The following is a 17977-nucleotide window of genomic DNA, read 5'->3' as shown; positions in this document are numbered from 1 at the left end:
CTGGCTTCCATATTCCTTTCCATTCATCACTACGCCGTCGTCCATTATCAATCATCTCTCCTTCATGCTTCTTGTTTCTCCTTAACATTAGGAAACCCATAAAGCATGTTTTATTACAATACCTGAATGGCAGAATTCAGAGAAAATAAATCCTCTATAAGTAAATGTATTTCAGAGGTAGACAATACTCTTTTTAATCACGTTTGATTATGTTTTGTCATGCTGAATTGTGTGTTAAGTTTTGTGTTGATTATATTAAATGTGGATTCATCATGATTGATAATCATGAAAACAATTCTTAATAATTCGATTTTGAAGATGATATATGGAGAAATGTTTGTATGATTTTCTTTTCTTTCAGCATCCCTCCATGCTAGCTCCAATGTAGTGTCTATTATTTACACATGAACATGTACCCAGCAGGCTAAACTGGTTGAAGTGATGTCATTACAACCATTTTTAGACCGATGGTTAGGCTTTTTCTAGTTTGATGCTGAGTAGTTTTATACAACTGAGGAGTGTAAAGGTTGATGAGTCTAATTGTTTTAAAGTTTTAGCGTTAGCCCATTTCCCTGGACTACAGCAGGTAAACGTTCGGTATATGAGTGGGGCAGTGTTGTTCAGTTGCATGCTTGTGCAGTGTTGTTTGTCCTAGCTGTGAGGTACTGGATAAGGATTCCTGTCTAAGGATTGCTTTGCTTTTTGTTGTTGTTTTATTCTGTCTGTGTCCTCTACAGGCCTCTTGGACTCGGCCCGAGCAACACAAGGTATAGCTTCTATACTATACCCAATACCCATCACAATCTACCAAATACTATGCCCATGCATCCTCTTTCACCATATTGATTTTCTGCTTTACAGTTCTCTTCAACACTGTTTTCTATTGTTGCTGTAGTCATGGAAACTGATGGAGAAACTCTTATCAGTCCTCTTTGGTTTATTAGTATGGCTTTCCTCAGCCTGAAAAATTCTCCTTCAAACCTGTAGCCGGGTATCAGACAACTGGTGAAGGATGTTTGTTCCCATTCTTTCCAGGGAATAAGATCTAGGGTACACCAATGATCGAGCTGAGCTAAAATTGCTTGATGTTTCCAATAGGCACCACCACCCTGCATTATTAATAAACTCTGTTGTTGAAAACCATAGTTATGAAACTTTAATGAATCTATGTTCTCGTGTTGCAAATGAACAGAAATTGATGCTCTCCCTTTGGACACAGATTGAGATTGTGTATCATGGTCTGGTCTGCCATGTGGTTGTCCAGTCTTTGGCCATGATGATGAGTTGTTGTTGACCCTCTTTGACCTCACAATACAACCAAAAAACAACACAGAGGCATTCATGAGATGGTTCACATACAATGTGTGGGTGTTGAACTTCAAAGTCATGCAAAATAAAATGCAGAGGTCGCCAGGAGTTCAGCTCTTCTACGACACCTAACATGAGTTAACAGTGGTTTGGACTGGCGTGAGAGTTCCAGACCCAGACTGTTCAGTGTCAACAACAAGAGTAGCCGACCCCGACGCTAAAGGTTACGTACATGGCTGTTTATTTAGACCTTGTGAATCTGGTGTTAATGAAGTCAGGTAGTGTATCTTGAGACAAACGTCAATCCTGTTAGCTATTAGCAGGGTTTCTGCTATAGTTTTAATTGGCAAGGTCTTGAATGTATAGGCACACTGTGTTCTTGTCCTCTTCCCTATGTCACATGCTTTGGTTCTACTTCTGAAGCTGGAGTCTTAACCACCATTTAATTTAGTCAGCATGGTGTTGCTTTAGTTTAGAATTACAGAGACAATTCCCAGTTGGCACTCCACTGACTAGGTAGCTAGTTCATTCTACGGAATAGAAGCACCTCAATGAGTTGATGTACTGTACATTCATTTCATGGATCAACTTGGGGTCTAGAATGCCTTCCCTATAATATGTATACAGTAGATGCATAAACTGTACATCAGACAGTATGTTGCTGTTGGGAAAGTACACAAATAATTCAATACTGAACAATTCAACACTGAATTTCACACGAAAAAGTGAACCACACAGCAGACTGTGTGTAAACGTGCAAGCTAGGCATGTTATCCTGTCCATAGGAACCACTACTATACACTAGTAGCGTTTAACAGGCTGAGACCTAAATAGCCTGCTGTAACTGATTTTAGCCACCTCACTCAGCCATTGTGTGAAAAGCTCTTGATGGCTCCATCCATACAGCTTCTTCTACCATTATTGATGTGCTCTGCTACTGTACACATCTCTACTGTACAATACAGAGGGTTTTGATCTTTACTCTACTGTATCTTTGTCTATCTTAAGTGTGTAGTGTCATCACCTTTTGCTGTTACAGCCATAGGAAAAGCACTCAATGCTACAATGGTTTGTCTCCAGGCTCAGAGTTCAATATTACTATGATAAAACTACAGAGTGTTATAATGTATGGGTTCTCAATAATGCATGGATCACAATGGGATATGAGGTTAACATTGATGTACTGCAAACAGAGGTCCTTTTGTTGCTTGCTACCCTGTGATTTCCTGCCCTATAGAGTCTGGATGGGAACGTCGTAGTGAGGAGTGATGCTCGTGTGTCCTCCCTCACGCTGAAGTACGCCAATTTCACCGACGCTGGCCAGTACCTCTGCTCTGCACGCAACGCCATCGGAGTGGATTCTCAACCCGCCTACCTGGAAGTCCGCTGTAAGAGCTCCACATGTCACAGGGCTGCATCTGAAATGGCATCCTATTCACTATACAGTTTTTGACCATAGCCCTACACCCTATAGTTCACTACTTTTGCCAGGGCCCATAGGTTCCCAAAAGTAGTGCACTATATAGGGAATAAGGACACAACCACTTTCTCTAGTGCTTAAAGTCTTAGTCAGGCCCGGCTGGCATACTACCTGCAGCTTCTAATGTTTGTGCCAAAGCCTACTCTTTTAAATATTTAAGAGAAAAGACAGAAATCTCTTATTCACGTTGCTGGCTCATTCCTCCATAGATGCTCCTAAGATCCAGGGCTCAGTGACAGTGTATACCTGGGAGGGGAATGCAGCTAACATCAGCTGTGAGGTCCTGGCCCACCCCAGTGATGTGTCCATGCTGTGGCTGAGGGACGGGTTTCAGCTTCCCAACGCTAACGTCACCAAAGCCAAGGTTTTCCAGAGCCCCACAGCCAGCTACCTGGAGGTAGAGACCCACAGATACACACACACATGCATGAGCACACAGACACACACGAATACACACACACACTAAATTAAGAACACTCCACATGTCATAAAGATTTCATGTGTGACAGCTAGTATTTGCAGGGTTCTCCCCCAGTTCCATTGTGGGGAGACTGAGTGTGTTTTCATTATTCAGTAGAGGGAAGCACAGAGACAGAGGACTAAAATAAGCATCTCTAATGGACAAACAACAGTGGAACAAACTGACTCAAGCATCTAGTCACCTTATGTTTGTAATGCTTTGCTGCCCTGAGTTTCTTTCATGCATTGATTCTTTCCCCTGTTCCAGGTCACTCCAGAGTCTGAGAATGACTTTGGGAGCTACAACTGTACTGCTGCCAATGAGATGGGCACAGAATCCAAGGAGTTCCTCCTCATTCAGGCTGGTCAGTCATAATCACAATCTGTAGCTAATTATCCAAAATCATCATATTGTGAATCTAATAGTTAATGTTGGCATCAAATTAAATATACTGTAGTTCTTAAATGAGTACCTTTACGTGTGATTCCTCTTCTCTCTAGATGTCCCGTCAGCCCCATCCCTCGGGGAGGTGGAGCCGTTCTCCAGCTCAGCCAGGGTGGAGTTCCAGGAGCCTGACGCCACTGGGGGTGTACCCGTCCTCCGGTACCGGGCCGAGTGGAAGACTGTGGGCAGGGGCAGCTGGGTGCAGAGGGTCTATGACGTCCAAGGAGGTGAGTACAGGGGCAGGGCGGGGCCTACAAGGATAAAGAGAGAGAGTATGTGAGGGGATAACAAAATTAAATGTTTATTTTTCTCAAACATTGGCCTTTTTTAATGAAACATCCATCCAATATCATAATTCAGCTGGTTTGATTTACCCTCAAATGAGAATAAAATAAAATGTTGTCTGTAATAATTGCATCCTTGTTACTTGTCAAATCAAATCAAACTTTATTTGTCACATGAGCCAAATACAAAAAATGTAGACCTTACCGTGAAATGCTTACAAGCCCTTAACCAGCAGTGCAGTTCAAGAAAAGTTAAGAAAATATTTACCAAATAAACTAAAGTAAAAAATAATAAAAGGTAACACAATAAAATAACAATAACGAGGCTATATACAGGGGTGTACCGATACCGAGTCAATGTGCGGGGTTACAGGTTAGTCGAGGTAATTTGTACATGTTGGTAGGGGTGAAGTGACTATGAACAGATAATAAACAGCGAGTAGCAGCAGTGTACAAAACAAATGGAGGGGAAGGGGGGGTCAATGTAAATAGTCCGGTAGCCATTTGACTAATTGTTCAGCTGTCTTATGGCTTGGAGGTAGAAGATGTTAAGGAGCCTTTTGGTCCTAGACTTGGCACTCCGGTACCGTTTGCCGTGCGGTAGCAGAGAAAACAGTTCATGACTTGGGTGACTGGCGTCTCTGACAATTTCTGTCTGAATGCAGAGTCTGTTGTGGATGTATCAGTATTTGTACTTCTCAATTGTATCCTCAGGAGCTCTGAGTGAAGTAACCATCACAGGCCTGAAGCCTGAGACCAACTATGAGGTGAAGATGTCAGCCATCAACGGCAAGGGAGAGGGTGAAACTAGCCCCGCTGTGGTCTTCAAGACAGAGCCTGTCCGTAAGTCACACACACACACACACACACACACACACACACACACACACACACACACACACACACACACACACACACACACACACACACACACACACACACACACACACACACACACACACACACACACACTTCACACCTCCCTTCTCACTTCCACAACACCCCTTTTACCTCACCTTGCCACCACCCATTGCACCTCCCCATTAGAATGAATCAAAACAAACAGCCATGTTTGTACAGCCTGTTTGCCAGCTCCACCATAGACATATTGGTCAGCACTGGCTTAGAACCTTTAGATCAGACATATTTGCCCTATGCTGTGCTTGAAAATCTATGACAAGGCTTGTACTGCACAATTGGTTTGAATTCTCACTGCTAGGATGACAACAACCCTTGTTTTAACTCTCTCCCTCACTCTCTCCTGCTCTCTCGCTCTTTACCATTGATCGCCCCCTGCTGGTTGCAAATTTGATTTGATTTGATTTGACATGTGACTGGAAGTGGAATGTCTGCCCCTTACTAACTCAGGAATATTATGCATGTGTAGAGTTGAACTGATAGTTTGGTATCCGAGGACATTCTGATTATTATTTGCTATGTTTGATGCTGCTATCACAAATCCTCGCTAGTTTCATTTCTTTCGTTTTTCTCGTGTCATACTCTTGTTGTGTAGTTTTTTTATTCATTTTTCTCGTCTGTTTTTCTGTTGGACCGCTCAGGTTATTCTTACGCAAGTAAGTGCCTCATCATTATACACACTCACTCTGAATATTAGTTTGAACTTTGAACTTGTTTTCAAAACAGTCTCGCTCCAGTGTTTTATGTATACAGTCAATGGATTTACTGTGGCTTATGGTCGCTCTGGCTTCCGCATCTTTTCCATTGAGATTTGGCAGTCATGAAATATTTCTTTATGTTTATTTTCCTTTCTGTTCTCTTATCAATCTAACCTAAATAGTTGAATACCTTTCATCGGCAGGAATATTATATTGCAGATAACAGATTTGTACAGAATGACGAGCTATGTGTAAAGACTTTGTTTTTGCCTGATATCTCTTCTTTTATATGATTTCTTAGATGGCATTTTTCATTTTTTCACTGAGGACTCAGGTTTGTTATGTGGTTATTGGGGAGTAGATCGTTATTAGGAGTAGTTAGCATGTGACTTAGACACTGTTATACCAAGACAAATAGCCTAGAACACCCCCTATTACCTGCTGCTCTTCTTACTGAACAGTACCTACAGTAAGAAGCTATAGTCATTTACTGATACAACTGTTAACTCTCCCCAAATATGATTGTGTTATCATGTCATGTGTTGGTTGTACATGTACAACTGATACTACAGTGTCCATCAGTATTGGCAATACTAAGTAGTATTAGGAATACGTCTGTATTTCTGTCCCCTTTTTCAATGCTGGTGTTTTCTGTCAGTATGTCCAGTATGTCTGCAGCGTTTCCTCTGTTGTCAATCATTTTGTCTTGCAGGAGAAGGATGGTTTGGGACGTAGCCTTTTCCATTTATTACCATATTTTGAAAGTTATTTTATTTGAAATTACTGTAAATCTGGAATATAAGCTGCAGTAGCAGAAGTCATAGTTTCTCTCAGAGGAAAGCCTGTAATTTGTCCCTGCTTGTCTATTCAGTCAAAAGTTCACTGTTTTTGTGTTCCTCTTCAGTTTCTGTTTTGTTTCATTTTGTCTTCAAGTCTTATAACTGTGTTTTTCCTGTCCATGTTTCCACTTTCCTTTCAACCAATCACATGTGTGTGTTTCATGTGACTGTCATCATGTGGCTTGCATGGTGCTGATGATGTCGTCAACTCCGCAGAAGGTAACTTTTCAGTCCCAATTTTCACAAGAAGAATCTTAATTTTACTGGAGAGTCATTCATAACATAAATACTAAATGTACCAATTCAAACGTTTCCCATTTATTTCCATTTATTTTCCGTCTTGTTAACCCATCATATGTAGCCAGTCACCTTCTCTGGACTGATTGGAGCTCCCTGGAACTGTTACAGTCCTTTAGCAAGGAAGTGTTCCTTCCCTGTCTGATCTAATATAACTTGGGATTTATCCTAACAATTTCACTGATTTATCGCATTGTAATAACTTTTTTGTACTAACTGTCATTTGTCCCTCTCAAGTAGTTTACAGTGCACAAACACCCCCCTCTAGTGGCTGGGTCCGATCCAATCATGTGTAATTGCTGTTTAAATACTACTTTCATTTTAGCACTCCACAGTAGTCTAACAGCTTGTTCATGAGAGCTTTTAGTTGGAGAGGCAGACAAGTGCCTCTAGCACAACAGTATGGAGGAATGGTGCCATCTGGAGAACACTAGGACAGAATATTAACAGCTTTCTCCACATCTTTGAAACAGGTTTAGGAGAAACCGGTTAAAGGTTTCACAGCAGCTGCTGACCAGCCGTAACACATTCTACATCTTCTGAATGACTGCTTCAGCTCACTAACTAACCTTGATATCTCCGATGTGTCTGTTTAGGTGAACCTGAACCGCCTAAGCTGGAGGGAACACTCCAAACAAAAGGCAACTCCCTCAAAGTCAACTGGCTCAAGCAGGACGATGGAGGCTCACCCATCACACACTACCTAGTCCGCTATAAACCAGTGAGTATTCACACTACCTAGTCCGCTATAAACCAGTGAGTACTGCTACTACCTAGTCTGCTATAAACCAGTGAGTTTTCACACTACCTAGTCCTCTATAAACCAGTGAGTATTCACACTACCTAGTCCGCTATAAACCAGTGAGTACTGCTACTACCTAGTCCGCTATAAACCAGTGAGTTTTCACACTACCTAGTCCTCTATAAACCAGTGAGTACTGCTACTACCTAGTCCGCTATAAACCAGTGAGTACTCACAATACCTAGTTCGCTATAAACCAGTGGATTTGGGGCACTGTAGACAGCTGTAGACAAACAATGTGCATTCTTATGTACAAAAAATGTGTGCTAATGTACCCATGCCCTTTCAAGGAATACATTCCTAAAAGAGACTGTCAGGTACTGTATTGTATCATTAAGTTGACCTTGGCCTATTTTGTGTGTCCTTTAGAAGCACCAGGCCGACTGGAAGCCAGAGATCCAGCTGCCCAGTGGTAGTGAGTATGTGGTTCTGAGCGGACTGGAGTGGAACACGGAGTACAATGTGTTTGTGGTGGCAGAGAACCTGCAGGGGAAGTCCCAACCTGGAACCCTGACCATCAGAACCTCTCCAGAACCCGCTGCCATCCCAGGTACCCCACCATGCACCGGGCACTCACACTGGCACTGCCACACACAGCTGAGACAGCAAACTCAAACATGTCCCAAACAGGAGCCTTTTTGGTTCTCACAACCACATATATCTGACAGTACACTTAATAGGAATTACACGTCTAGATGTTTTCAGCAGGCAAAATTAAGAAAATAGAAGAACAAGCCAGCTGTTGGTCAGAGCTGTTCGTGGGTGTTCACTCTGCAGCAGAAAATATTCAATCTTTCTAACTAGAACTCTCCACTGTCTGTCTGAGAGGGTATGTGAAGAGTGTATTGTCTGCGAGGACCACCCAAACGAACACTTCTTTTTGACCATGCCCAGAGTTTGTTTTTTGTGATGATGACAGACATCGCACAATTTGTTTCCAATTTTGAATCTGTTAGAATTAAACTTCTACACCGAAGCTGTGAGTGACACTCTGTATGAGTTTGCTATCTCAGTGTTACAACAGGCTGCCTCCGCTATGGACAAAAGCTATCCTACTACAGTGATGGGTACAGTATGTAGATGGATGGTCTATCCTACTACAGTGATTGGTACAGTATGTAGATGGACAGTCTATCCTACTACAGTGATGGGTACAGTATGTAGATGGATGGTCTATCCTACTACAGTGATTGGTACAGTATGTAGATGGACAGTCTATCCTACTACAGTGATGGGTACAGTATGTAGATGGACGGTCTATCCTACTACAGTGATGGGTACAGTGTGTAGATGGACAGTCTATCCTACTACAGTGATTGGTACAGTATGTAGATGGACGGTCTATCCTACTACTGTGATGGGTACAGTATGTAGATGGACAGTCTATCCTACTACAGTGATTGGTACAGTATGTAGATGGACGGTCTATCCTACTACAGTGATTGGTACAGTATGTAGATGGACGGTCTATCCTACTACAGTGATTGGTACAGTATGTAGATGGACGGTCTATCCTACTACAGTGATGGGTACAGTATGTAGATGGACGGTCTATCCTACTACAGTGATGGATACAGTATGTAGATGGACAGTCTATCCTACTACAGTGATGGATACAGTATGTAGATGGACAGTCTATCCTACTACAGTGATTGGTACAGTATGTAGATGGACGGTCTATCCTACTACAGTGATGGGTACAGTATGTAGATGGACGGTCTATCATACTACAGTGATTGGTACAGTATGTAGATGGACAGTCTATCCTACTACAGTGATGGGTACAGTATGTAGATGGACAGTCTATCCTACTACAGTGATTGGTACAGTATGTAGATGGACGGTCTATCCTACTACAGTGATTGGTACAGTATGTAGATGGACGGTCTATCCTACTACAGTGATTGGTACAGTATGTAGATGGACAGTCTATCCTACTACAGTGATTGGTACAGTATGTAGATGGACGGTCTATCCTACTACAGTGATTGGTACAGTATGTAGATGGACGGTCTATCCTACTACAGTGATTGGTACAGTATGTAGATGGACAGTCTATCCTACTACAGTGATTGGTACAGTATGTAGATGGACGGTCTATCCTACTACTGTGATGGGTACAGTATGTAGATGGACAGTCTATCCTACTACAGTGATGGGTACAGTATGTAGATGGATGGTCTATCCTACTACAGTGATTGGTACAGTATGTAGATGGATGGTCTATCCTACTACAGTGATTGGTACAGTATGTAGATGGACAGTCTATCCTACTACAGTGATGGGTACAGTATGTAGATGGACAGTCTATCCTACTACAGTGATTGGTACAGTATGTAGATGGACAGTCTATCCTACTACAGTGATGGGTACAGTATGTAGATGGACAGTCTATCCTACTACAGTGATGGGTACAGTATGTAGATGGATGGTCTATCCTACTACAGTGATGGGTACAGTATGTAGATGGATGGTCTATCCTACTACAGTGATTGGTACAGTATGTAGATGGACAGTCTATCCTACTACAGTGATGGGTACAGTATGTAGATGGACGGTCTATCCTACTACAGTGATTGGTACAGTATGTAGATGGATGGTCTATCCTACTACAGTGATGGGTACAGTATGTAGATGGATGGTCTATCCTACTACAGTGATTGGTACAGTATGTAGATGGACGGTCTATCCTACTACAGTGATGGGTACAGTATGTAGATGGATGGTCTATCCTACTACAGTGATTGGTACAGTATGTAGATGGACGGTCTATCCTACTACAGTGATGGGTACAGTATGTAGATGGACGGTCTATCCTACTACAGTGATGGGTACAGTATGTAGATGGACAGTCTATCCTACTACAGTGATGGGTACAGTATGTAGATGGATGGTCTATCCTACTACAGTGATTGGTACAGTATGTAGATGGACGGTCTATCCTACTACAGTGATGGGTACAGTATGTAGATGGATGGTCTATCCTACTACAGTGATGGGTACAGTATGTAGATGGACAGTCTATCCTACTACAGTGATTGGTACAGTATGTAGATGGACAGTCTATCCTACTACAGTGATGGATACAGTATGTAAATGGACAGTCTATCCTACTACAGTGATGGGTACAGTATGTAAATGGACAGTCTATCCTACTACAGTGATGGGTACAGTATGTAGATGGACAGTCTATCCTACTACAGTGATTGGTACAGTATGTAGATGGATGGTCTATCCTACTACAGTGATTGGTACAGTATGTAGATGGACAGTCTATCCTACTACAGTGATGGGTACAGTATGTAGATGGACAGTCTATCCTACTACAGTGATGGGTACAGTATGTAGATGGACAGTCTATCCTACTACAGTGATTGGTACAGTATGTAGATGGATGGTCTATCCTACTACAGTGATTGGTACAGTATGTAGATGGACAGTCTATCCTACTACAGTGATGGGTACAGTATGTAGATGGACAGTCTATCCTACTACAGTGATTGGTACAGTATGTAGATGGATGGTCTATCCTACTACAGTGATTGGTACAGTATGTAGATGGACAGTCTATCCTACTACAGTGATGGGTACAGTATGTAGATGGACAGTCTATCCTACTACAGTGATTGGTACAGTATGTAGATGGACAGTCTATCCTACTACAGTGATTGGTACAGTATGTAGATGGACAGTCTATCCTACTACAGTGATGGGTACAGTATGTAGATGGACAGTCTATCCTACTACAGTGATTGGTACAGTATGTAGATGGACAGTCTATCCTACTACAGTGATTGGTACAGTATGTAGATGGATGGTCTATCCTACTACAGTGATTGGTACAGTATGTAGATGGACAGTCTATCCTACTACAGTGATTGGTACAGTATGTAGATGGACAGTCTATCCTACTACAGTGATTGGTACAGTATGTAGATGGACAGTCTATCCTACTACAGTGATTGGTACAGTATGTAGATGGACGGTCTATCCTACTACAGTGATTGGTACAGTATGTAGATGGACGGTCTATCCTACTACAGTGATTGGTACAGTATGTAGATGGACGGTCTATCCTACTACAGTGATTGGTACAGTATGTAGATGGACGGTCTATCCTACTACAGTGATTGGTACAGTATGTAGATGGACGGTCTATCCTACTACAGTGATTGGTACAGTATGTAGATGGACAGTCTATCCTACTACAGTGATTGGTACAGTATGTAGATGCATGGTCTTTGTCCATGTGTGTGGATGCAGTCTGTTTCTATATAGTTTGGCCTTAACTGATGCAGCAGCATTCCTGTACCATAGCAGGTCTTAGCTAGCTGAAACTGACTGCTGACACCCACAGACACCTGTGTTGCAACACTACACAGCTAGGCTGCGACAAACCCCTACTAGGCCTCAGGCGATGCAGAGTGCTTTACTGAAACATAGCAGGACTTATCCCTCCTCACTTCTCCTGTTTGTTCTTTCCCTTCTAACTCACCTCCCAGATAAACACGCGTCCCAATCACAACCGTTCAACCCCCAGTTTCCTTACTCATGGTTTGTGGCGTAGTCCTCTCTCACATGCTGTGCTTTTGCTTTAACTTGCTTTTTAAAGCTAGAATCCTTAGTTGCTACATAAATGTTTTGACTAATAAATTAATGATATATACCAATTGCTTCTTGAAGAATATAACTTATAAATGCCTCATGAGCTTAGTTTAACAGTCTTACCCCATCAGACACCAAAATAGAAGTTTCTTTTTACTCTCTGTTTGTAAACAACGTAAATGTAAACAAACACTGTATACCCTTAAAACATGGTTAAACTATAATTTTGATCAAATGGATGCATCCATAGCGCTGTCTATGAATTTGAGAGTGGTTAAATTTCTCTAGGCACAGCCCTCCGCTTTTTACCAAAACAGAAGGGGTGACGGCATTGTTATTGTTTGCGGATTCTAGATTTAACTCCTTGTCAGTTTAAAACTACTTTTTAAACTTTTATTTTGTTCTCTATTCAGTTTTGTTTACAAACTTGACATATTTTCTCTTCTCTCTCCTCTCCTCCCTCTCTTCCCATTTTCCCACCCTTCTGTCCATTTCCACTCTGTTTCCCTCTCTTCATTTCTCTCCCCCTTCCCCCCCTCTCCTCCCTTTTCTCTCTCCCTATGTCTCTGCACTCTTGCCTGGTTTTGGACACTGGTGGACGTCACTACATGAACACTTTCCTCATTACGTATTACTCTTTTCTGAATCTGTGTGTCTCATCTTTCTGTTGGTTTTGACTATATTTTGGTTTGAGCAGCGACCCAAGGCTGTTCGTCTGTGACATACACTCTGATCTCCCTCGTCCTGTCCATAGTAGCTGTGTTGCTGCTCTCATAGCTAGTTATATGAGGCGATGCTGGTCTCTCTCTCACACACACATAGAGGAAAGAAAGCTAGCCTTTCTCTGACATGGCTGGTTGTCTCTCTGGATGGATGCCTAGACAGACACATGTCTCTCACTGGGTGGGGAGTAACTACAGAATAGACCAGCCTGATTGACTGAACTGAACCAAAGGCACTGGTATCAGCTTAGCCTGGTTCCAGATCTGTTTGTGCAGTATAGCTAATTCCTATGGCCGTTGACAACAACCATAGTAAGGAGTTAGCTATACAGCACAAACATATATAGGACTAGGCTAGTATCAGCTGTCTCCTACAGGTCAGTGCTGTACCACTCCGCTCAGCAACATAGCACAGCTAGTAGCAGCATTCCGAACTAGAGAACTGAATGGAGCTCCAGTTTACATTAATGAACACTAGGGTATTGAATGAATGGTAATTTTATTCTGAATACTGTGGTAGAGTACTGAGTGAATGGTGGTGAGTACCAGACAGTTTACGTAAAGGATGTATATTATTTTTCCACTTACTACATTGTATGTACTGTAAAGATTTTTAATAACATTCATTTTTACATGGACATTTAATTAACAAAGTACCAAATTATAATATGCTAATATTAATATTGTTGTATTATGACACACTGTCTACATACATATAAGCAGTATGGATACAGTTGGGAACTGCAGCAGTCAATTGTGTGTTATTGATTCCTGAAGAACTACAAATGTCATTAAAAACTAGCAATACATTTTTTTATACTATTAAGTTGTGATTATTTTGTTCCACAACTGCATTACAAATAGACCCTGAAGTCAATACTGAATTGTTAATACTCTTTTTTGTAAGTGAATCAGAAGTCCCGAGGAGCTGATATTCAGGGTGCTCTCTTTAGAATGTAAACTGGACAGATAATGCTAGAGATCATGTATTGTGTGTGGTACAGTAGTCACTAGCTGGCCACACATACATGGTTGTTTACAAAATATCTCTTGAAGCACATATTATGCATTTTCTTCAGGTGTTTTTGGTTATGACTAATATCGAATAAAGTTGATTTAATACATCTTAATGGGTTTGCATTTATTAGAGGGCAGGTGATGGAGATAGATGCCTTTACTGTTCCAAAGACAAGGTACAGGTCACGTGTGATGTCTGTTGAGCCTTGTCAGGGAGACATTGATCTCCTAATTTTAGCACATCAAGGTACCAGTATGAAGTTAACGTCTACAAAACATCTGATTAGAAGCTGTGATCTCTTCTCACTATGTCAATGTGCATGACAGGTGAGTTGTCTGTGTTTTATGAAACCATTATGTAGAAAACAGAGATGGTTCCATATTCTAACAGTATGTCCACATTCATTCAGCTGTCTAACTGTGGTGCTGTATGTTCCTAGTGAGTCATGCTGTGTCTGTACTGTAGATATAGACGGTGAGTCTGCCCTCTCCACGGGCATCATGGCAGGGATCCTCATCTTGGCCTTCGTCCTGCTGCTCCTGGCTGTGGACGTCACCTGCTACTTCACCAACAAGTGTGGCCTCATCATGTGTCTGTGTGGCAAGCCAGGCAGCGGGGCCAAGGGACACAACCTAGAACAGGGCAAGGCTGCATTCATGTGAGTGTCTACTGTCTCAATATGTGCGTCCCAAATGGCACCCTGTTCTCTATCTAGTGTACTTCTTTGGACCAGGGCCCATAGGGAATACGGTGCCATTTGGGACACTGACATAGGCTGAAAAAGGAGTCTCTGCATACTTGCAATTTAGATGCAATTTCACAGTTCTCATTTGCTAGGCTTTGGGTACGTGATGACCTTCGTCTGAGAATGTCTGGTTCAGGCATTTAATCATCCTCATTATGCTGTAGTTCTGTGTTGCTGAGGTCCTGGAGTCTGTTGTCGTGGTGTCTATGTAACAATCAGAATCCTCTGTGTGTACACAGAAAGGATGAGTCCAAAGAACCGATAGTGGAGGTGAGGACAGAGGATGAGTGCACAGCCAATCACAATGCAGGAGGACCCACGGAACCCAGTGAGACCACACCCCTTACAGAGCCAGAGTGAGTATACCTTGACATACAGACACACACACACGTGGGTGCGCACATACACACACATACACACACACACACACACATATCGTTGTTGGGCTAAACCACAGTGCATTCCTCTTGTAAGAATCACAATATTCCTGCACAGTTTTGAGTACATTGTAATTAATGGAATGTTTATGACTTTTTGAGCATAAGCAGTTAATTTATACATATGTCTGTGATTCCTATAAGCAGATTGCACCGTCATGTGCTCATGCTTTTATACTTTTTGTTGAAATTTCTCTATAGTCACATTCACACTGCACTTAGCCCAGGGTTAACAAATGCTTGTGTGAAAGCAGGGTTAGCTAACCCTAAACTAGTTTTAACCCAGCATTAAGGATAGCCCTGGTCTAACAACATGCAGTGTGAAAAACCCTTGTGTGTGTTGTAGTTTCTTGTGTGTTTGTTTTGGGGAGGGGTGTTTATTTCTTTGCTGCCACAATAGTTTTTTCTCAGGATATTTCTTAGGAGATGAATCTTTTCGATATCACGGTTGAATCGCTACCAGTCAAAGACGTGGATAGATCCACTGTGGTTTTTTCCTGTATATGGTGAACTTGATGAAACCCATCTAAAAACTGAGACATTAAAAACTGGAGTCACATGAGATGAGTGTCTGGTACAATTCAACCCTTCAGGTGGTTGTGTGTAGTGATCCTTTCCTTTAGAAAGACCTGTTTTCAGTTCATTAGACCCTACATGTTCTCCATGTTAGTCTGTGCATGGACAGTGTCCTTTGTTATTTGATGTGCCTCACTGCATGGAACCCCCTTGTGTGTCCTTTCTCTCTGGTTGATGTTGTCTGCTCTGTGTGTGTGATATCTAACTGCATGCCTCCCCTAACCTGAACCTCCTGCTTGCTGCTCCTCTGCACCCCTCCTCCCCAGTCCCCAGGTCGGGTCCCAGTCACCTCACTGTCTAGTGTGTGTGTCTCTGCTCTCTCCCTGCTCTCTCTCCCAGGCTGGCCGCTCACACTGCTGCCCTGGCTCTGGACACCCTCTCGTCTGTAGCCACCATCTCTGACACAGCCAACACAACCTATGACCCCACCCAGGACAGCCCCTCTAGTGAGAGCACCGCTCTCACCTGTAGCCTGTCTGCCCTCGCTACTGACCCCCTGCCTACCCCCGCCCCGGCACCCACCCCAGAGTCCAACACAGCCCCCACAACCCCCTTCATCTCCACCTCTGACATCACAGCTAGAGTAGCCCCCCTGTTAGACCTTCTAGGAGACAGCTCTCCTAGAGCAGAGGACAAAATGTATGCCACTGCTGTTATTGCCACAGATAGCCCTAAATCTCCTAAAAAGTCCCCTATTCCAATACCACCTAGGCGTCGAAACTCTAACAGACCTGCTCCTTCTCCTCCCACTCCCAAGAACCCCACACCTACCCACTCCACCCCCTCTCCTACAGTGTCCCCCAGGAAATCTGCCCCGGAAAGTCCCTCTCTTGCCCCCTCCACTGCCTCTCCTAGTCCAAACACCAGGAAAGCTGCTCCTATTGCCCCAGACAGCCCCTCTCATGCTCCTACGGCGTTCACTTTCCCAGCCTCTGACACCTCCACCTCTAAACTTGCACCTACTGCCACCAGCACTGTTACCCCTGTCCCTGTTACCCCTGTCCCTGGTACCCCTACTGTCCTGGGTTCTAGTATAGCAGTCCCTGACCCTGACAAACCTGACTCTACTACCAAAGACACTCCCACTCCTGCCCCTAATATAGACCCCACTACCACATCTGTCCCTAGTGCTCCTACTACTGCCTTCAATGCTGACATAACTGCTGCTATCGTTCACGAGGACACAACCAAATGTGCCCCTGTTTTCCCACACATTCTCACTAGTATTCCAGCTCCCACAAGTGCCACCACCACACCTGCCCCTAATGCTTTCACTGCCCCGAGCTTTGCCACACCTGCTGCCCCCACGGTCACTATCACACCGGCGTCTAGTATCTACGACACCCCAACACCCACCCTGACCCCCCACATGCCCACCACCACAGCACCCCAAGCCCCAGAGATAGAGTTAGAGTTGACCAATGGGGTGGAGACTGAGAGCCCCTCCCTGCCCCCAGCAGAGCCCACTATGTTTCAAGGTAGTCCCACTCCCTCCCCTGCCCCTGGCCTTTCCTCGTCCTCCTCCCCCCTGGCTAACGGAAACGGGTTTGGGGCAGACCTCCAGGCCTCAAGCCCCCCAGCTCTGGAGGAGTTAGACAGTCTGGCCAAGGCTGCTCCACTCAACGACGAGTATGGCTCCCTCTAGAGGTTTATACGTGTCAATGTTTTTGTGTGCCCAGTCATCTACTATTCTATTATCACTCAGTCTCCACCTTTCCATTTGTCTTGTGAAGTAAAGTGAAATTGTAGTAGTCAATTGTGGTAACAGTGGTGATAATTGTTCATTAATGAGACCTGTGTAATGGTGACAAGTGCTGTAGTCATTGCCATGGTAGTGGTTGTGTGGATGTGTGTGTGTGTAGCGTTGTGTGGAGTAGTAAAGTACTGTGTAGTAGTATGGTTCCCCTTGTAGAGTGTGTTGTGGAAGTTGTGGAAGTCTTGTAATGACAGTGCCGGGCATTAGTACTGCTCTTAGGCTGGGGATAGGGCCAGAAGACTAGATCTTTCACTCACCCCGCCTAATGTCTATTCAATGGTAGGGCAGACACTGCAACAGACATAATTTGGTTGTTAAGTGGTCCTTAGTACTGCTCTATCACTTTGACTCAGAGGTGCTCTGTAATTATATTACTTGTGCTGGTATCAATCGTCTAACAATTACTACCTATGGCTATTGTGTAAATATATATTGGAAAAGTAGCGGTTAAGAGCGTTGGACCAGTAACCGAAATGTTGCTGGTTCAAATCCCAGAGCCAACTAGGTGACCAATCTGTTGATGTGCCCTTGAGCAAGGCACTTAACCCTAATGTATCCTGTAAGTCACTCTGGATAAGAGCGTCTGAT

At 43.3% G+C, this 17977-nt stretch overlaps 1 protein-coding gene across 1 annotated transcript in view; it reads left to right on the top strand.

Moving 5' to 3' along the window:
• The window catches only part of LOC120028438 (neural cell adhesion molecule 1-like), a 145480-nt gene extending 128202 nt beyond the window's left edge, over window positions 1-17278 (top strand). Inside the window, exons 11-22 of the mRNA XM_038973657.1 lie at window positions 738-767; window positions 2546-2696; window positions 2998-3185; window positions 3516-3612; window positions 3749-3919; window positions 4694-4819; window positions 6648-6650; window positions 7325-7449; window positions 7900-8080; window positions 14341-14533; window positions 14860-14976; window positions 15973-17278. Of these exons, the coding sequence (XP_038829585.1) occupies window positions 738-767; window positions 2546-2696; window positions 2998-3185; window positions 3516-3612; window positions 3749-3919; window positions 4694-4819; window positions 6648-6650; window positions 7325-7449; window positions 7900-8080; window positions 14341-14533; window positions 14860-14976; window positions 15973-17278 (2688 nt within the window). The remainder of the gene's footprint in view (window positions 1-737; window positions 768-2545; window positions 2697-2997; window positions 3186-3515; window positions 3613-3748; window positions 3920-4693; window positions 4820-6647; window positions 6651-7324; window positions 7450-7899; window positions 8081-14340; window positions 14534-14859; window positions 14977-15972) is intronic.
• The last annotated feature ends 699 nt before the right edge of the window (window positions 17279-17977 follow it).

The sequence above is a fragment of the Salvelinus namaycush genome, chromosome 34, assembly GCF_016432855.1.
Source record: "Salvelinus namaycush isolate Seneca chromosome 34, SaNama_1.0, whole genome shotgun sequence".
NCBI classification, from domain to species: domain Eukaryota; kingdom Metazoa; phylum Chordata; class Actinopteri; order Salmoniformes; family Salmonidae; genus Salvelinus; species Salvelinus namaycush.
This window is presented reverse-complemented; position numbering and strand designations above follow the sequence as displayed.